The sequence below is a fragment of the Falco rusticolus genome, chromosome Z (assembly GCF_015220075.1).
Source record: "Falco rusticolus isolate bFalRus1 chromosome Z, bFalRus1.pri, whole genome shotgun sequence".
In the NCBI taxonomy this organism is placed as follows: domain Eukaryota; kingdom Metazoa; phylum Chordata; class Aves; order Falconiformes; family Falconidae; genus Falco; species Falco rusticolus.
Window position 1 is genome coordinate 60,778,508 of NC_051210.1, and position 20,714 is coordinate 60,799,221.

General features: G+C 38.7%; 1 protein-coding gene across 1 annotated transcript in view; it reads right to left on the minus strand.

The window, feature by feature from the left end:
• The window catches only part of MAST4 (microtubule associated serine/threonine kinase family member 4), a 201,292-nt gene that overhangs the window by 47,373 nt on the left and 133,205 nt on the right, over window positions 1-20,714 (minus strand). The window contains exons 6-9 of the mRNA XM_037372641.1: window positions 11,117-11,186; window positions 7,196-7,274; window positions 2,465-2,622; window positions 404-479 (exon numbers count right to left, since the gene is read on the minus strand). Coding sequence (XP_037228538.1) covers window positions 404-479; window positions 2,465-2,622; window positions 7,196-7,274; window positions 11,117-11,186 — 383 coding nt within the window. The remainder of the gene's footprint in view (window positions 1-403; window positions 480-2,464; window positions 2,623-7,195; window positions 7,275-11,116; window positions 11,187-20,714) is intronic.

A 20,714-nucleotide genomic window follows, 5' to 3' on the forward strand; every position in this document is an offset into this window, starting at 1 on the left:
AAATGGAATAAATGCCACTTAAGAAAGGAATTTTCAAGTATATCAGCAGAGGCTGCATGAGACTTAGTAACAGAAACTATTTCTGGTTTACTAGTGCAGTATACATTTACCCCAAGTACACCCCACCTACTGAAACTGAATGTACCATCAGTTTCCAATCAACAGAATAGATTACCAGCATGATTCATTTCAAAACCAGTTCAGCAGCTTTGCCAAATCAATGTCCAGTTCTCAGCAGAAATTTTCTTTATTGTGATTTTATCTTTGTAATAAGAGCTCTGTAATGCTTTATGAAAGCCATTACAGGGTTGCATCATTAGTTCCCATAACAAAAACACCACTTACTTAAAACCTATGTAGCCTATCAATTTAGATACTGAGTATCTTAAATATAATTCATTACCTTTGGGAACCTTTCTTTGTAGACATGGTTCATCATAATTATTTCATTGTCACAGCAGGCAGGAGAACGACCAGGGCTGCAAGCAAAGCAAATTATCCCTTTAAACTTGTCTCAGCATGAACTACAATTATATATTTTTGTATAGTTTATTTGCAATAAAAAGTCAACATAGGCTTCAATGGAAAGATGCATTGTCTCATCAGTGGCACACTTGGTTCCTTTCTGCTATTTCTGACCAGGCCCTAAGGATTATTTAATGTGCCTACATCTAACAGCTATATTATCTTCTTAGTTTGTAACTGCACTTCAGGATACAAGCAGTTTTGCAACACTTGTGAGCATCACTTTTTCCTCAGAAGGGCAACAGAGGTATATTTAGCTATTAATTATGGCTATACCTGCCCCTTTCTAGGTTACATACAACCAAAATAGCAAGGCCTGACCACGGAACTCCATTAGGTGCAAGTGAGAAAGTTGAGAAGAAGAGTGTGTTTTGATGGTTTTGGGTTTTTTGCTAGTTGGTTTTTTTTGTTTGTTTTTTTAAAACAGATCATTAAAAAAAATATCAAAACGATTTATTTTCAATCTGACCAGCAGGTAAAGACAGCAACTTGCCACAAATACTGCCATACACTACATGAGTTGCACCAATGCTGGGGCACTGTGCCTGTAAGAAAACCACGACATTTGCAGAAACAGTCCATAAAATGGTACCCACGGCCTCCATAACGTACAAAACTGCTTTTTGCTATCATGAGCCTCATTGTCTGTTACAAGTTCCTCTGAAAAATCTCCATCTGATTTTCCTGTATTGGTAACACCGGCCCATTCAGTCTGGTCTAACCGATGTGGAGTAAGAAAAAGACACAACAAAGGAGATGCCATGTTTCTAGGAGTGTCCTCATCATAGCATGTACATAGGCGGTTCTTGCATGAGCAGAACTGGCTTTTTGCTTTCTGAAAGGGCAAAAATGAACACTAAAATCTGCCCCAAGAAATCACAGTAGTGGCTCCTTTAACTACTATGGACAATTCACAGGCAAATCCACTGAGGACAGGGTAGGTACATAATTTTCATCACAACACACCTCTGCAGCATAATCCCCTTTCCGAAAATGCTTGGCTCTTGTTTTTTTTTCCCTGGAACATTTGTACACATTCTACGAGTTCAAATGGAACATTTTCATTTTTTAAGTTTAAAAGGATAATGGAAGTTGAAAAAATGAAAATGAATCAGCAGTTTTCCCAAAGTAATTCTGTGCAGTTTCATACAGATAGCAATTACATTTGTCACAATAGTCCACACAGATACTAATAATCAAAAAGCAAAGTTAAAAATATACTGCACTAAAAACTCAGTCCTTAAGATTTGTATGCCTGTGAAATGATTTTTACACTTTTGAAAGGTTCAATTCAACAATTAGTATATAATACTTCCTTTTTTTTCCCTTTCTGGTTCCTGAAACCTATAAAATTCATCTGCATTTTCCAAACCTGAGCTGTTCTGACAGCTTAGAACTGATCTTGAATAAATCACTTCTTACACAAACAGCCACTACAAATGAAATGCAGAGGCCTAGTCTTTAGGAAACAAAAAAAATTAAGTTAATCTTGGTTAAAGAAAATAGATGACTGCATAATCCCCTGCCTGCCTATTTGTTCTTTGTCATATGTCTTTCCAGATAGTCCTAGGATATAGGAATAGGATATTTATAAAAAATATAAATATATTTTGAATTAGTTTTGCAAACAAAGACTTTATTCCATGAAAAGTCTGAACTCTGGAAGAGAACCTGAGCTACAGTCAGATCAATAACGACTAGCTCATCAACACAGTTCATGCGGGTTAGCTGCCTTCGCTAAGGCCTAGCTTATAATATTAGCTACTGCAGTAAGCCATCATCAAAATCAGGAGCAAGAGTTTAAAAGGACTATTTGTAATTCATCCTCAGACACACATATTCTATTATGCTTCAGTGAATGCCTCCAATGTACAAAACCACGATGCTCTGGAATATGTGAATTTAGATCCAACACCCATCTCAAGACAGACAAACTCACCTGAGACTTCGGGACCGAGGGCGCATTGCAGTCGTCCTGCACCTGTTATCACTGGCAATGCTTTCAGTGGTACAGAAATGTTTGGACAAAAAATGTAGTTCATCAGGTGTTGGCTGGTACGGTAACTGGTGTAGCTTCTCTTGGGATGAGCAAGATGACTACAAGACCAGAACAGAACACAAGCTTCTATCAGCAAAGAAACATTTTCAAAACTATATTCAGTGCTCATGAATAAAGCCATTTAATTTAAAAATTGTAGTTGCTGTTTCCCATGCCTGACTAGCAACTGAAAGAAGAAAATAAATAATTAAGTCTCAACTCAATGAGCTAAACATAAAGTATAAAACCCCCCTACTTCAGTCCCGGAAGAAAGAGCTGCTGCATTTTGAAAGTTCAAATTTCTTCTAAGACAAAGATTACATCTATTGTCAGTAACACACATCAATATGCAAGAATAGTTAAAACAGGGTCTGCTGAAACTGAGGAGAGTGTAACTACAATAACCAGATGTAACTCATTGCCACGACACAAACTGTAAATCTACATAATGAAGGTACTTAATTGTCCATTTTTAAGACATTTTTGATGCTTTGTAAAAATAAAATATAATCTGAATTATTTCTGAAAAAAATTCATATGCTATTTTCTTATAAAATTCTGTACATTCAAAATTAAGTGGAAGTATACATTTATCCAGATAGGTACTGTGGTTGACAAAAGTGAAAAAGATTACACTCAAACCACTCATATAGTATAAAACTGGGAGATACAGACAGGTATGAAACTGGAAGTGCTACTACAGTAACTAGCCTTGCAAAATTGCATGTAAAAAACCACACTACATAAAGAGTGCAGATGATCACACTATCATATTTTACTGTCTTTTATGCAGTGCCTCTAGCTGCCTGAGCCACACAAAATGTTTGGAAATCAATACATTTTTGTACAGAACAAACATTGCCCTACACTGCTAGGATCTGCAGGTAGTATTCAGGCTGGTAAGCACAGATACTATACAATCTTCGTAATTTCCTAGCAAGTTGCGTGGTAAAGGCTGAATATACCCTAATTTCCTCAACAAAAGATCACTGATCACAGTAGATCTAATGAAGTCATCTCTCTAAAGCAAAAAAAGAAGAAAACCCACCGCTGGGAAACATTAACTTGCACAGGACTGGTCTATGTGGAAAGGGTACATCACATCAGAAGTTAGCCAGCAAAACTGCATTGCCTTACTTTGCTGCAGGCTAAGAAGCATGCACACCAAGAATTTACCACAATTCACATGATCGGTAGTAACTTGTTGAGTCACAGTAACTAATTTATGAAATTCAGCCGTAGCACATTACAATGTATAATTCAGCATACAGAATTGGTTACGTTCTTTCTTATCTCACACTATGGCAGCTAGTTGCAGTCAACCTCGTGGCATATTTCCTACAGCTATGCTCCATAAGATAAAAGATACTCTAGCGCAGGGAAATGTCCCAATACAAGTGATCAAGCATGGCTGTCTATAAAATCAACTCTAATTCCTCATCTTTGGGATAGGCTGGGAAGATGAGGAGGAAAATAACGTGTACCACACTCTTCCTCACATAAGATGTCACAGAGTATAGATCCAATGGGATTAAAGTGAGAATTCTCAGTTGTATTTGGACCATCACAGGCACAGAGTGCGTTTTCTTGGAGGTCTGAATTCTGATCTCTGTACAAATCCAAATTATCACAGCAAAAACCTTAAAAAAAATTAGCTCTCCTAGTATTCTAGAATAGCTGCTCCAGAAGTCACATCAGCTTTAACAAATTTTTTATATGCACAACCACAGTGCATCATGGCAACACAAACTGTTCTTCTGACACAGAATGGCAAATATGCAGCCACTACCAGCCAACCTAACCCCAAAGTCTCTTTCCTCATCTCCTTACCCTATTTCCCCACCCAAATAAGCTTCCAAGAATATAATCTACTGGCAAAACTATCCAACTGAGTATTTGCTCAGTTTATCATTTTTATAGGTTTGCTCTCCTAGAAGACACACAATCACCTCAACTGCACCTCATAACTGGCAAGATCTGATCCAGCTTTGCTAGAATATTATACAACAAGAGTTTCTTCTCTATCAATTGATCTTAGTAGGAGATAATTTCATTTACTTTCAACTTTGTTGTGAGAACTGATATATGTGGTATGCATGCCACTTCCAAATGCATGAGCTTCCACAAAATTGCTAATTCCATCGATCTCTGCACTTTCAGTACAAAAAAAAAGAATAAAAAAGAAAAAACAGGCTAATAAGAAATGGCAAACTACACTCACCTGAGCATAATCATGATTATCACAGACCCTTCTGTTCCTGCTCCAACTTTCAGTTGCTTGTAAAGATCAAAGCTGTGCTCTACTGTATTGCATAACATGTTTCTGGTCTCTAGTTGATACATCTCTGGATTAATGTGAACCTTACTATCCAGCACGAAAAGGGGAGTGTTCTAGAGGTACATTTAAGACTATTATGCGTGAATTGGTCTCTCACTGCCTCTAAGAATTTGTAAGAATGTGGAGGAGGAAGTTGCACAGTGCCACCCGTTTCAGATTCTGAAAAAGTACCTGAAACTAATTAGATAGGCACACTTCCAGCTTTTATTTTCAGACTCAGGTATATCATCCAATGGGTAAAAAAAAGAAAGTGAAAAGCACCTCCACTTAGAAGCTAAGAAACAGTGGCTAGATTTGAAATTCAGAGGTTGTCCCAGTGATTTTGCAGGGCTCAGCAGCAGTAAAGGATTCTTGGGTGGGTGGTGGTGTGTGTGTGATGAAAACTAACCGTAAGAAGTGTATGGCATGAATTCTGTACTGCTGATATCTTCAACAAAATTCAGACTTACTTATTGGAAAACCAGGTTTCTTTCCACAAATCAGAAACCATTTGTTCAATGCTGTGGAAGACATCTATTTCAGTATTTATAAGATGTCGTCTAATCAAAAAATAAAATATCAAGGGAGAATTCAACAGTCTATTACAGAAGATATCCAAGTCCATAAATGACAGCAGGGTTTTTTGCTGTTCCCCGCCCCCAAGAAATGCACAAATTATGTAAAACTGCTCCACATTTCAGGATGCATACAGTAGTTAGAAAACTTAAGCAGGAAAGAAGTATATGAACTAGAATTACCATTTTAAAATTTAAAATGTCAAAGAAAAATTGTGGACTGAAAATTAAAACTGTATTTTGATGTTTTTGACACAGCTTTTCATTTCCTTTCTAGCACAAGCCTGTTTCTTATAACAATTACAGGGTTGCTATAGCAATTACTTATTATCTACCGTAACCTCTTTACATCAATACATCTTAAGTGAAGAGCACAGCATATTTGATTTAGTTCCAATGAGAGGTATACCAACATGCGCTATGGAAATTGGTAGGCAATTAATGTGAAACCAAGCAGTTTGCTTGGCAAAAGTAAGATCTGCACAGGAAGGAAAGCAGAGGTTGAAAATCAGTGCTGCTGAAGAACAGTTCTTAAGATACATGAAATCCCTCAATGTGGTTCAAAGTCAGAAAAAATTGACTTGACCTTCCAGAAGCCTTTTGGGCAAAAATAAAATAAGAATTGATCCTAACATAAAACCGTCATGTTTCATAAGTGTGTCATCAGTTCCATCAGGAACTTAATTACTTCACAAAAGAAACAGAACACACCAAGGGGAAGAGAAAGCTTACTTAAATTGTAAAAGAAACATTTTTTAAACATCAAAATATCAGGTGTCCAGTAATATGTATCATTGATAAAAGGTAAAAAACAAGGCTAAAAAGAAATAACAATTTTTGAAGCACCATAGTTGGATCTACAAGGACCAAGCCCTTTACTGCAGAACATGTAATGCAACTGTCAAAATGCCAACTATTTGCTCTTTCCAAAGCAGACTTCCTCCACAGTTCCATCTCTCTCCTCAGTCTCTCAGATGTGACTATCACAACAGACAGCTTAGTTCCAGGCTGTAACACGACCAAGTACTTCTTCTCCAGTACAGAGGTGTGCAAGAAGTGCAAAAGTACAGATTCACACTTCTCCCACTGTTTAGCTCCCAAGAATTGAAGCAGAACCCAAAGCACTGCCATGATTCACATCACGAGTCAGATGGTACATTCATGGCAGGGGGACTGATATAAGATCACATCAGAAGGATTGCTCTAACAGGCAAAAACTACCAAACAACTTATATTTATCCTATTACGTATCCCAAAGGATTCTTCTATTCTAATTATGGCCATCTAAAACACTAAATATCTGACCTATTATCATGCACTAACACCTCACTACTGCTAAAGAAAAAAGACCAGACAAATACGTGATTCATCCCACCTTAAGACAGCTGTCTAACCTAGGATGGATGAATTATGTCATGGAGTGCCTTCTCTTTAACTATCAAGGCAGCACCTAAGACTCTATACCTAACTACCATATAGTTACAATAAGGCAGTATGTATCCCCTTCTACTGCCCCACAGATCAAAAGATGGCAGTTAAATACTACTTACTGCCAGGAAATACCAATAAGCGAAGCGCATATTGCCTAGTTTTCTTCTATTTCACTGAGGTAAAGCTGATTAATATCCCATATTATTTCAAAATTTATCAACAGTAACAAAAGCAACATTCATTGCCTTCTCCTGAGAGAAGAAGGCTAAATTTGAGAAGATAGGGCAGCACAGCAAAGTGGATACTTACAGAAACAGTTGAGCTGGGTGTATTTGTACCATAGCCAGAAGAAGGGAGAGAAGCCAAAGACCAGCGGCGACCATCAGTCCTGTTGTGAAACCAAGGTTAGTCAAACGAACACTGCAGTATCCTAATACAGAAACATTTGTGAAAGTATTACTGCATAAAACTGCATTCCAAAAGCATGATACAAACAGAGTTTTTAGTAAAGAGTAAACTTTCACAGGGGACCACAATAAACAGCATTCACCGAGGATGACTTAGGCTTACAGATATTTTTTTCTAGTGTGCTTTTCTAGTTAAGAATCTATGAAATTAAACAACCAGAAAGTGAATGAACAGCTCCACAGAACTGGTGTCTCACTAATACACACTAGAATACTAACACACTATAAACAGACCACAGGGACTCTTCACAACTCTCAGGCCCATCAGATGAAAATTCATGAGAAGCAAAATCAAAAACTTGCAAACAAATGCAAACCACAATGCTCTGAACCACAGAATAACCACAACAGTCTGCTTGAAACACAAGGGTAGGAGCACTTTAAGTGACATCAGTAGAAGATACCAGCAAACTAGCCAATGTAAAATAACAGCAAGAATGATTAGGTAAAAACAAACTTGTTAAATGTTAGATATGTAAATAGGAGGAAAAAAAATTTGCAGCAAAATTCATGCTCATTCAGAATAATAAAAAAAATCATAACCAAAACCAATCTCTGCTCTTCATGGCTTGAGGTAAGCTACACACAGACAACATGGAACTGGAACGTACAAAGTGACAAACCAAAAAACAACTATGGGAGCCGTGTTTGGATTTTTGAGGGGGTAACATTTACCTGTCATTTCGGTGCCCATGACTGGAATACAATTGTATCAAATATGTTAAAAACCCCAAAATAAATAAATAAATTACAAAACAGAACAGGTTTTTATTAACAAACAGTATGAAAGCAGGGGAAAGGGAAAAGGAGAGTTGAAGCTCTGTTTTATAGCCAGTTTACAAAGACTATTTCTCAAGTCCACAAAAGACACAAAGGACAACTGAAATGCCAAATTAGCAACCTTAAACCTCTTGATGCGCTTCTCTTCCTTTCAAACTAACTGTCTAAAAAAACCCCCTTGCTTCTCTCCATTCCAACACCTTATTTTCCACACCCATTTACCCATCCACAAGCTAAAACCCAGGTCTTTGGGACCTTGAATACATACAGTGATAGAAAAGAAACTGCAGTACCTAATTAGCATTAAAGTATAAAGAAAACGTGGGCTAGAGGGACTGCTGACTGTATCAGACCGATCTCTACAAAAAACTTCCTCCTTCTTCACACTTTGTTTTTTTATTTCATTAATTCTCCTCCCTTCCCCTAGGTATGCATGAGCTACCTCCAGATGAATGAACAATTCCAAAAGGAGTTTTTATTTTGGTTCAGCTGTGCAAGCCAAGTATGTTCACAGCTGAAAGAACAAGAACTTGGAAGGTATTTAAATATGGGCAAAACCTGTATATTCTGCAGCTGTTAAGACACAAAATACTTCTCTACTGCATAACTCATATTGAGCAGGGTTCTTACATCACACAGCAATTGTCATGCAGAAGGGCCATCAAGTGTGGGGATGGGAACCATGGGAAGTTACCTGGGAAGAAAAGGTGGGAGAACAGGAGGCATTCATAAGGGAAGAAGGAAAAAAAAAAAAAAAGGTAGCAAGCTGCTGCAGCTTTTCCCCATGGGCTCTCATACACCACTTGTCCCTGCCTACCATGTGGTCCTACCCGCTTCCCAGCAGCTCTGGAAAGCAGGATCTGTCACCTACCTATGGGCTTCCAGATCCTGGACTTGTATGTACCAGCAGAAGAGGCCCAAGCAGTGGCTACCAGAGGCACAGGCACCAATCATCCCACCAGATGCAGGCAGAGGAAGGCGACTCTCCTACTTGTTGCCAAGGGGCCTGGGGAAGGCTGTCTCCAGCCTGGCACGCTGGCTTGGCAGTACGGCAGAGGGCCACCTTCCTCCTGCTGCTGCATGGTGTGGCTACCAGCTGATGAGAACCAGCTATGCTGGGAAGCCCTCCTTTCCCACGGGAGGCTTCCAAACCATTTCCTTTGCCCTTCCCTCCCTTCCTCACGTCTCCCAAGCTTTTTGGTATCCCCACTGACTTGGGGGCAGTGGGTGGAAAATGAATACATGTACACCTATACCACCTCACCTCTACTCCTTCAACCTTCCTGCCTTGTCCTTCCCTTCCTTTGTATGGCCATTAAATTTACAAAACAACAGAAAACACATGAAGTTCAGAAGTCTGAGAATGGCTCTCATTAACCACAGGCGATTTTACTACCAAAATGCATCCTATCACAGATTATATGAAGACAACCACAACACACATACCAAATGCACAAGAAAATTTTACATCACCACTCTTTTTCACTACAAACATAAACCAAAATCAGTTTCCATAAAAAACTCTCTAAAAGTTTCCTGAATCCCACGGAAGTGGTAAAGTATTTTGAAATCACAGAAACTTCTTGTTCTAGCGTTCTTTTAATTAAAGAATTTATTTACAAGTCCATTACAGGGCTCTAAAAATGGCCACAATTGAAAGGAAGCACTGGTAAACTAATTCATTTTTTCCTCCTGAATTTTAAGGTTTGCAAAAACATAATGATTTAAACTTTCTGTTGATTATGGGTGGGAAAATAAAACTACTTCCTGCCCGCTGTATTTCTAAGCAATGCTTGGTCTTTCACAGCTGCTTTTTCCATTACAAGCTATTTCTGGATTTAATGAATCTTTCTACAAATATGCTCACAAACAAACGTAATCTATGAAGAGATAGCTTTCCTTTTTTTAAAGATGCTATCAAGAGGAAGTAGATTCAAAAGAAATACTGAAATTTCTTAAGATGTTGGTTAAAAAAGCGAGAGCATATGCTATTAGACTGTCAAGATCTACTGTCACAGATGAATTAAGATTCAGATATAAGAAATACACAAGTGAAGTCTTCTCCCCTTTGCAGCTTTTAATAAGAGTTAAGCCATTTCTTTGCACTTACTTCTGAGAGCTTGTGTGTGCTACTTTATTGAACTGCCAAAATAAAGGAAGTAAAACTACAGTGGCAAGTACAAGAGTTAAATGCCTGGCACTACTTGATGACAAAGAAAGCCACAGCATTTCAATTTCATTTTTTGTGTAGATACTCTTGGGTCAACATACAAACTCTGCCTACCCTCCCAGGCTTAGAGTTAATGAACATATTATACGAGGTAGGCTGACAAGGTGTTAAGTGCACGCTGGCACAAACAGGCAGTCTCGATGACATGCTATCAACTTTGGCTATGGTTCATTTAATAATAATTTACTTCATAAATCACTTCAAATTCACTTTAGATCTTCAAAAATTCTACTAGCATTAACTAACACAACACTCCTATGACAGAGCTGGCTGTTTCAGTGGTACAGGTCGTACAACATGACAAGGTCAGGTATTAAAGCTATTGCAATGGTATTGCAGTTGCCAGTAAAATCAGGCCCTGAACTCAAGACCTCTCTAATAGTGCTCTTCTAAGCAACGCACTTCTTCCATCGTTAAGAAAAAAAATACAAAGAACCCTAGACGTAGCTTAAAGTTTCCCCATATCTCAATAGATAAGAAGATAGTGTCTGAATTGGATCCACTACAATTAAGTCATTAAAAAATATTTTTAATAATTTTTTTGAATTTAAAAATTTATGAATGCATTGTGTCAATCATCCAGTTCACCTTTGTTGCAACTGAGGTTTAGGAGAGTTTACATAACTAAGATAAAACTTGTCATTCTAAGTGACAGACTTGACAGATGTATTTGCAATCACCTTATTAATATATGGGTCCAAAAACATTTCCTCCATGCAAAATGCATGCTGCATGCTACGAACAATCTCTTACCTTCTTGCAAAAGAAAAGTGAGCTGAGGCACTGGGAGAGAAATTCCTAGGGCTGTCTTGAGGACTGTTTCCTGTTTGGGGGATACATAGAAAAATTATTATTAGAGGTGGGGAAAAAAAACCCAAAGAAACCACTAAATAACATTCAGATATACTAATCCAAGCATTCCGAGGCAGGTTAGAAACTAACTCCCGAATTTCTTCTCTCTCAGTCTGAGAAAATAAACTCTGAAATAGAAGCTTATTTCAACTCACATTTAATTTATATTTCGTTTAGTTACTGGACTTTATAACTCAGAAAAAAACCCTCTATTCAGCCCTTTGAGATTTAAAGTTTAAAAAAAAACCCGGTATGTTAGTTTGAAAGAAACATTTTTAATGTCAGAAAGATTTTTCTTAAAAAATCACACAAAACATTTGAAAGCTAGAAATATAATTATTTAGCTCTTACACAAAGTTTCTACAGCATTTCCACTGGAGCTTTATTGTGATTTTTTGTTACTCTAACTCTAGAACAAATGAGCCAACCAACCACATTGAATGAAAACTTTTTCACATAGTTGTGTTAGACCAAGGCATGGAAAGGCAACCACCCTCTGCAATGAGAAGCAGCAACTGCGCATTTTGAACAGGCTGTAACTTTAGGGTCTGTCACTTTTTCATATTAAAGCTCCCCAACCTCCTGCTGACCAGCATGAGTGCAGAAAGGCAGCAGCAGCTCTCAGCAGGTGCTGCCACCTCTGCCCCATAGCACCAAAAACTATAGGAGACACAGTATCTGAAGAAGAAACAGGTGACCTCTGAAAAAAACCAAACAAGCAAAAATCCCCAAACCACACCAAAAGCTAAAACGATTCAATTTGAAGTAGCACTGGCATACATCTAAAAGTTGATCTTTCCTTAAATAGGGAACAGATTGCAAGAACAATACTTTGAAGAAAGGTAACATATTTGTTGTAACATTTTATTTTTGGACATAAATGAGACTGCAACATTATGTGTCAGACTTAAAAAACCAAGCTCCTGTGTACCCAGTTAGAATAAACATTTATTTTTTGATGAGAAAATTACTACCTATATGTGAAAAAGCCAATACAATAGTCTTTAAAAGGATTTCAAGTGGCCTTGATTTCTACTCAAATTTTTGAATAAACTTTGCATTCATCACAGTGATGTCCTTAACAAAACCCATTAATTCTATACCAGAAGCGTAATCATGGAGCCATTAGACAGAAAATGTGGAGAACACACACCTCCACCCCCCTTTTTTGGCTAGAAGCTGAAGCAAGATGGTTTTTGAGCTGTGCTTAAATCACATCTCCACAGCTGCTCTTCCCATGGCCCCAAGAGACAAGGATTCCACTCTTGCTGGCCAGTACCTCTAATTTTTTTTTTTTTCCTGTTTATCTATCACAGCTGAATTATGTCCTTCCAACATTCCCTCCTTCCCCTCAAGACCCAAGTTGCTTCATTACCCTTCAGACATTTCTGAGGGCCTCAATAATTTCAAAGTAGCAAGGACTTTTAAGGACTTTTGTTCCCTGAAGAGGGGGGGAAGCAGAGGGAATCTGAAGCCACATGTGTGGCACAGATTTCAATCTTTATTTGGGGACCAACAGTTTATTCTTGTCCTGCATGAACTGCAAACAACAAATTACTGAGAACAATGGTTTGTTATAATTTAACAACTAACTAGATTTCTTTTTGCTGCTATCAGAGCTTATTTAATAAAGATAAGCTAAGTATGTATTTCAGCACTGTGCAGACAAAACATAGTCACAAACTTTAGCTACTGCTCTAGAATAAACTAGCCGTAATTTGGAGCGTGTCATGGACTTAAGTAAGAGGAAAAAAAGACAAAGAAGCTACCTCAAACTCTGGCAGAAAAGCAGACAATTAGGCTTCATGCAGTGAGGTGTAAATAGCTTTTGACAGGAAGTAATTTGACAAACCAGCACATGGGAGTTTGTAAACAAAATCCTTTCCTCTGATAGCTATTTTAAAGTTATATATGTATTTAACATGCATCAGGGACTTGCCTAACTGTCCATCAGTTACTCAGAACATATATGCAATCTTCATGTAGAAGCAAAAAACATAGTGGAAGAATGCAGTAATTTTATAGCTGTTGCATTGGATTTGAGGGGACACAATGCTGCAAACTACCTCACTAAAATCAACAAAGATCACTCCCTTACAGACAAAACTTGAATTACAACTCTTAGGAAGAGCATCATATCCTGTTATCAGGAAAATCAATTTGAAAGCACTACTTCCAACAGCAAACAAGCTTTTAAAATAACGAAACTGGTAAAGTCATATACCTGGATACTAAATACTGTGAGTTTATCTAGAAGTCTAACAACTCAGACAAGCCTGGAAACAGAGGATGAAAATCTAAACCCTAAATGACTGGAGAAACAGCTAGTGCTACTATGAGTTTAAGGTGTGGTGTTCCAGAACAGCAAGACAGGTTAGAAGCAGAGTCCTATACGTGACCTTCATCATCATGGCATTCATCCACCCATCTGTAAGCCAATACCTGGGAGACTGTCAAAGAAACACCAGTGCCAGTTAATTCTCTGTCCATATGTGCAGTACTTCCTTATTAGACAAATCCCGCTGTTCTTCAGGATCCTGCTGGCTGTTGTATGCTTTAGTCCTAGGGTATCTCTATGTTGCTGGGATTACTGTCTATGTTTCTGACCTGGTAAAGTAAACCTGACTGGTGGTCAGGCATTAGGTAAGGAATTAACTCCAGCATCACACAATGAGTAGGCAATCAACATACCGAAACAATACCTGATGACAACACAAGGGTAGCTCATTTTGCAAGCAGCTATTGTTGAGAAAACTATATTGAGACTAATTAAGTTGTAATTGCTTTGTAAGTAGCTTCAAGAAGTCCTGTGTCTTTGCCACAGAGGGAAGAAGTTTTAAATCTTTTAATAAGCATATGTTACAGTCACTGTATATTAGTAATGTGTTTTTAATAGCTGTCTACTTACAAAATAAAAAGTTTCAGATGCAAGGTCTTTGTGTTAGTACTGAGGGAATAACAGATTAATGATAACTGTTACCCCAAATTCCTGATGGATCAAAGACAAATCCAGCTTGAAGTCTTGATGTCGTCACTTTAAAAATAATCACTGTACACAGTACACCAGCACCACAATAATACAATATAACAATGGGTCATACATTCCTCTATGTCAGTTTACTTGGTGGTGAACACACAACTGCAAAGTGAACAATACAAAAGAAATCATCCAACAGTTGCAGGTCTGATTTTCATACCACAACAAATGGTGCCACTCAGCAGAACACACAGCTGGGCAGCAGAATAATTTTGAATACTTGTTCAGGTGAGGAGCTCAAGCTATTTCAACACCTGGACTAATTATGCTTCACACCAGTAAATGACCTTTCCCAGTAAGAGCAAGGAAGGTCTGCACACCCCTTAAACTTGTTTGCCAGGATCTTTGCATGTTCTGACCACTACTTAAAATACTGGCAGTGCTGTTTTAATGGGATTTAATTTAAATGTCAGTTGTATCTGCACGTATCTTACCATTTACACTTTCCTGTCCTGTCCCCAAACTACTGGAAGACGCTTTGTTAACAGTTTTACTTTACCCCAAAGCAAGACTAAATAAAAAGTTTTAGCAAAAACAATTCTACCATTCTCCATGTGACAACAGTCAGAATAATTGAAATAACTGTATTATTTTCCTTTCTGTAAATATATTTTCTTTTTAAAAAATTATATTCAGAAAGCAGCTTTAGTCTTTAGCTTTCAGCATTCCCACACTTCACCATGGAAACACACTAAGGCTTTATTCCTTTACAAACCTAGTCCACCTTTCCCCAAAGTCCAGTCAACACAGGCTGCAGCTAAAGCAGAACAGCACAGAAGCTGTGTACAACAGATTCTTCTTCGCTTCAAATGCATTGTAGTAAACTAGCACTCATTATCACCTACCTCAGACAAAACTCACAAGATTAAAGCTAAAAATCCAGGGAAACTAACTCCAGATTTGATGCACACACATGAATGCCTCCAGTGCAATTCAAAGCCTAACACAACTAAAATATATGGTGCAAACAGCTTTGTTCATCACTGCACTTCAGTGTAGCTATCTAAAGTACATCTATCAAATGAAATTATCTGATGTAAGCAGTAAGTCTTAATGTAGTGAGAACAAAACATTAGCAGTCAGCATTCTAAGTGTCTGCCTAGAAAGGTCTAGGGCAGACCTAAAAAATCCTAGGAAAAGGATTACAACGTGGAAGTGAGATCTCCTTGGCCCTAAATTCTGCTTCAGGGAACCACATCATGTAATCCTATTCCTAAATTTATTGAAACCAACAGGAAGGGTCATGTTCTTCCCTGTCACACTTAGTGGACAATTCTTCAGGAAGTCTCCTGTTCTGTTATTTATGTCCAGCATGTATTTCTCTTCCCATTCTGTGACCCCCCCCCTCCTCTGATTTAGATGACAATACAGGCTTTCCACAATCTTCCTGCTGCTAAAGGCAAGGAAGTAATAGTCTTTCAGTCTTACACAAAAAGCTCTCACATTCTGTCCTACCAGCTTTTCTCCCCATGTGATCCCCTCTGAACATGTATGACCATAAAGGCATGCAGTATTCCAGAAATCTAACCAGGATACCATTCAGTGGCACTAAATCTTCCCAAATTCAACTGAAAATTACTTCCTTTATACATCTTCCGAGATCTGACTTTCAAAGAAACACTAGATTGGTCCTTGCAAACATCATGCGATCCAGAAAATGCAATCACTTCCTTCCCTAAATTCCTGATAACAGATGAGTCCACAGATTACAGTAGACATTTCTGTTACTGGTTGTCCAGTACAGAATGCTGCATGTTGCTATGTAATTTCATACTTTTTAATTCTAGTGCTCAAGATCAGTCACTTCAACACAGCTTCTCAATGCCATTTTACACTAGATGTCTTCCAAATTTACATCAGCTACAATAATTTTATGCCAATGCCACTTATGAGAAGATTAAAAAGGTCTGGCCACAAAACCAAAAACCCCAGTGGACTCTACTGATAACCTCTGCTCCTACTGTATAGTATTTCTCACTTTAGCACAGCCCGGTCTTCTCCTCTTTAAACAATTTCCTAGTTATCTTGCAGTCCTTGTCATCTTAGTGGCACCCCATGAAAAATTTATTAAAATACAGGCAAGTAAGATTTACAGCATTGCTCTTAACAGCTAAATCTTGTTCCTAGAGCAGACACAATTAAACAGCACCACATGTGACTATTAATCATAAGGGGTTAGTAATCACCCACAGGAACAAGCTCCTGTGACTACTGAGGTGGGGACACCTGAATGCTATGACTTGCTGAGATTATAATCATTCACTTCACAGGCTGGGTGGTGCAGATGACCTGCTTACACAGCAGCAGGCAGTCAGCTGGAAAAGTCCATTAATGACCAAGGCACCAGATGTTGTCCAAGCAGATGCTGCAACACTTCCCACAATTCTGAATGTACCCACAGTTCATGCAAAAACTAAAAGGATCTTTCAGCAGATTTAGTGGCTTCAAACCTTGTTATTAAAGACAAAGGATGTCCCAATAACTCACTGAAGACAGTTACTAATAATGACCAAGCTTTGAACCCAAAGAAATGACCTGGTATAAACTGTTCTCAATTTTCACAAGAAAAAGATTTTTACATAGTGAAACATGGTATGACTCTCTTGAAATCTTCTGTGATTTTTACACATAGGCATAAGGCATAGTGGGAGACTTCAGCTGCAAGCCAAAATCTGACTTTCCACCAACACAAATTATCTCTGCAGGTAGGTACACGTCCTGCATAGAGGAAAAGGGCGTTACATGTATTAGTAATTAATGTATATAACAGAGATATTATATATCTGCTGTACACATTGTCTTTTTCCTAGCACCTTTTTAACCCTCAGGTCTCGGACCTTACACCTCTCTGTGCGCTCCCAAGCGCTGGATTACCTACTGCTCCAGTAACTCTTCACTATAGCCCACAAGCCTTCATGGTCACTGTCGCTTACTAACGAACCTGCCCCTTCTTTGACAGGTGCTACTCATGCTTTATTTGTGCCCTGCACAACATACTTCATCAGTGTGGTGCTGTCTCACTAGCCTCTCCCTCCCATCCTACCACATCAATCTGAGAATGACTGAGATGGTAAGGTGAACAATGAAAAAACTTTTAAGTATTCAACATTTGTCCAATTCAGCTTGCATCTGTAAAGATTAACAACAGACTCCTGTGTAGGAACAATCCTCTATTATCTCCACAGCAAACAACAAAAACCGGGGAGGGGGTGAGAAATTTACACAAGACCTCCGTATGACTTCGTCATATGGGGCAATTATCACCCTGAACTTGGGCTACTCGTCCTCCTCAAATACCGTTCACGGAAGTAGAGAACGGCTGGTGCCTTCAGTTCAGAGTCTGCATCAAGGAGAAAAACAGCACTACTAGGAAGAACATGGGTATAAAATGCACCTCAAAGAATTATGATTATGTTCAAGAAGCTTATTTCTAAAATACAGCAATACTGCTCCCATCCAGTGTTTTGGCTAACTCCAGTCCAGACTGTTACGGTCACCTAGTAGCAACCCGAGCTCTTCATGTTTGAAGTAATGGCATACCATTTCTGAAGGTGCAGCCAGACCTCTGTATGACTGCTCTGCAGATATCAAAGATGAAAACATTCTTGAGCAACGCCACAGATATTGGCAAGAGTGCTAATGCAGTGCACTTTTGACTAGAAAGCTCCACCTTGAGATTCATAACACGCCTTCACACAGCTTGCTTCAGTTTACACAAAGAATGCATAGTACAATTCTTTGCCCTCAGAGACGTGAGGTCTTGGGGGTGGGGGTGGGAACAGGTGGTTCAAATTAAACTCATCTCAGATATGAGATGCAAGCAAAGGTAACCAAGTATGTATTTTGCCTGTTCTCCCAACAAGCAATGAATTCACACAGAAAGGAATTGGTTGGTTGTAGATCAAAGAGTGTCCTCCCTCACAACTTTTTTGTTTCAACAATTCTTTCAACAAAAAGCACTGAATTCCCAAGCAATGCCAACAATCTTGTTAGGACTATACAAGAAGTGTCCAGAATAACACTGAAGATTATCATTATCAAGATTATTAATAGAAATTGATTCTGGGTGAATTTTGAAATGTCTGACAACCTTGACACCCTTCAGCTTGAACAGCTTATAATAAAGGGATAAGGACCTGCAGTAACAACTCTAATGGTACAAACATGAAGCCAAGAACCTATTCCACTTAAATAAGAGCATCTAACGGAACAATTTTCAGTAAGGGTTAACAGCAGGCTGAGATGGCTGTAGGGAGTACAGCAGTGGGATGCAGTACCCTGAGAGAAACAGATCTGGCAGAAAAGCAGGGAGAGCATGAAACCAGAAGCTAACATGGTTTTAAAAAGGCATGAGCAATCGGGGTCATGCATAATCTGTCCATCTTTCCATCTGAACTACTCAGACTACAGCAGGTTACGTCCCTCATCTTCCCATTTCACAGCATCAGGAAGGTGCCCAACCAAGAAACTCTGGGCACCTTCCTTTCCAAAACCAAAGTCACATCAGAGTATACCCAGACTTTGAAAGTGGCCTCAGAAATATCCCTCCCAGTCTCTCACCTTGAAGCAAATGTGATTGTTTTAAAACAGTGTCAGAAAATAGTCCATGGCAGGGCAATCCGATGCCAGCTTGACACATCAAGCCCAAGTACAGGTAACTTTCCAACACATAAAAAACAGCAAAATGTAATCTTGTAGCATACAGACAGAAACAACTGAAGATCATAATTTCTGGCCTAAAATGCTGTTAAGTATACATCACTATGTCCAAGCATATTAATTAAGTCCCAAACCTGTGTTTCCAATCATATTCCAAAAAGAACCACAGACAAGACTTCTACTTGAGCCATGATGCAGCTGGCTGACAGATGAACATGTCACACTTCAAAAAGCTCATCTTCCTACTGCAGTACTGCAAAGGACCTGTAAAACACTGCTACTCCTCACGCTAGAACCAGAAGCAAATTCTGTGTTTTCAACAGGTTCTCAAGGAACAGGGAAGGTAAAAGAAGGGACTAGAGCACAGTGAGGTGGAACTCTCGGAGGCTGTATCTTCACTAGTGACTTCAATTTTTTTTGAAGGCTTAGGTTTAAAAGTATCTTAGCTTTTTCTAAAAGGGAAAGCAAGGTAATGAAGGCAGACACCACAGAAACAAAGAAAGGTGTAAAGAGAACAGTTCTCAATCATGTATAAAGATGCTGAGAAGATGAAACAGGACTGAAGAAGCTAGGAAAGCTGACAGCCTGTGTTTGCTGCAACCACTTTCTCCTACAGTCGGAAGAACCGCTACACAGAACTGACTGAGAGAAGAATTACCCATCAAAAGGTTTTCAGGATCTCTCCAATGTTCTTCACATTCTGCACAGTATTACTAGGCCGTATTTGCCAAAAACGCATGTTACTATCACGCCTCAGCCAAGGATAGCCTAATGAATAACGAATTTCAATGAATGCAAGAACTGATACTTTGCTACATATTTAGCTTGCTCCATCCCTCCTCTAGGGCTGGAAACTATTTTGTTTGCCTCTCCCTCTTCTACTTTTATTGTTTCCTCCTCCAAGAGCGAATACTAGTAAGAAAGATGCAAAGGTGTTAAAGTGGGTCATCTCCAGTCCCTATGAGACTTAAAGCTTGTAGTGCATGCTCCTGGCAGAAGTTCTGGGCTGCAACATAAACAGTTGTAATTTTGATAATTTTTCTAGTAGAATCTCACCATTCACAGCTACTTTCCAGGCACTGTCAAAAAAGACCCTAAAATCATCTAGTTGGACAGGAGATATACCAGGTTTTCTCAGCGGAGTCAAGCAGCCCTCTGACTTGGAATAAAGAGGAATAAACGCAGCACTACTGTAGAACAGATGCTGTTCTCTTGTCACAGCTCTCTACTGCACTTCACAAGAAACCAGGCCTCCAGTACAGGCTGCCACAGAGAGCTGGGAGGTGAGTTGATTGTGCAGATGACAGTGCAGGTAAGATGTGCAAGTAAGACCTAGTGGCTCTGACAACGCAAGAATGCAGCTTCATTAAAAATCCACAATGTCTCTTAAGTCCAAGGTTACCAAGGACTTACGTACATTAAACATGTGATGTGCTGAAATCCTACTGTATATGTAGATGAAAATTCTAAACTTCTCAAAATGTGTCTTTGTTGTGCTTTTACCCATGTAATTTGCATCTTTTTTTATTTGTGTTAATTAGGATGACATTCACAGTGATTCAAAGTACAAATTAAAAAAAATAATTAAAAATTTGCCTACAAAGTCAATTCCACGTAGTATCTAATTGATCACTAGACAAAGCAGAAAACCTGTCAAGAGTGACTGAGCACACTTTAACTTCAAATTGCCCCTTCAGGGGACTAATCTAGGCATACTAGCCAGCTGCACTAGGAGCCAATAGTTGTTCAAATATTACTGTAATTAACTATACATAGAGGCAAGGTAATAACAGAACCAACCAT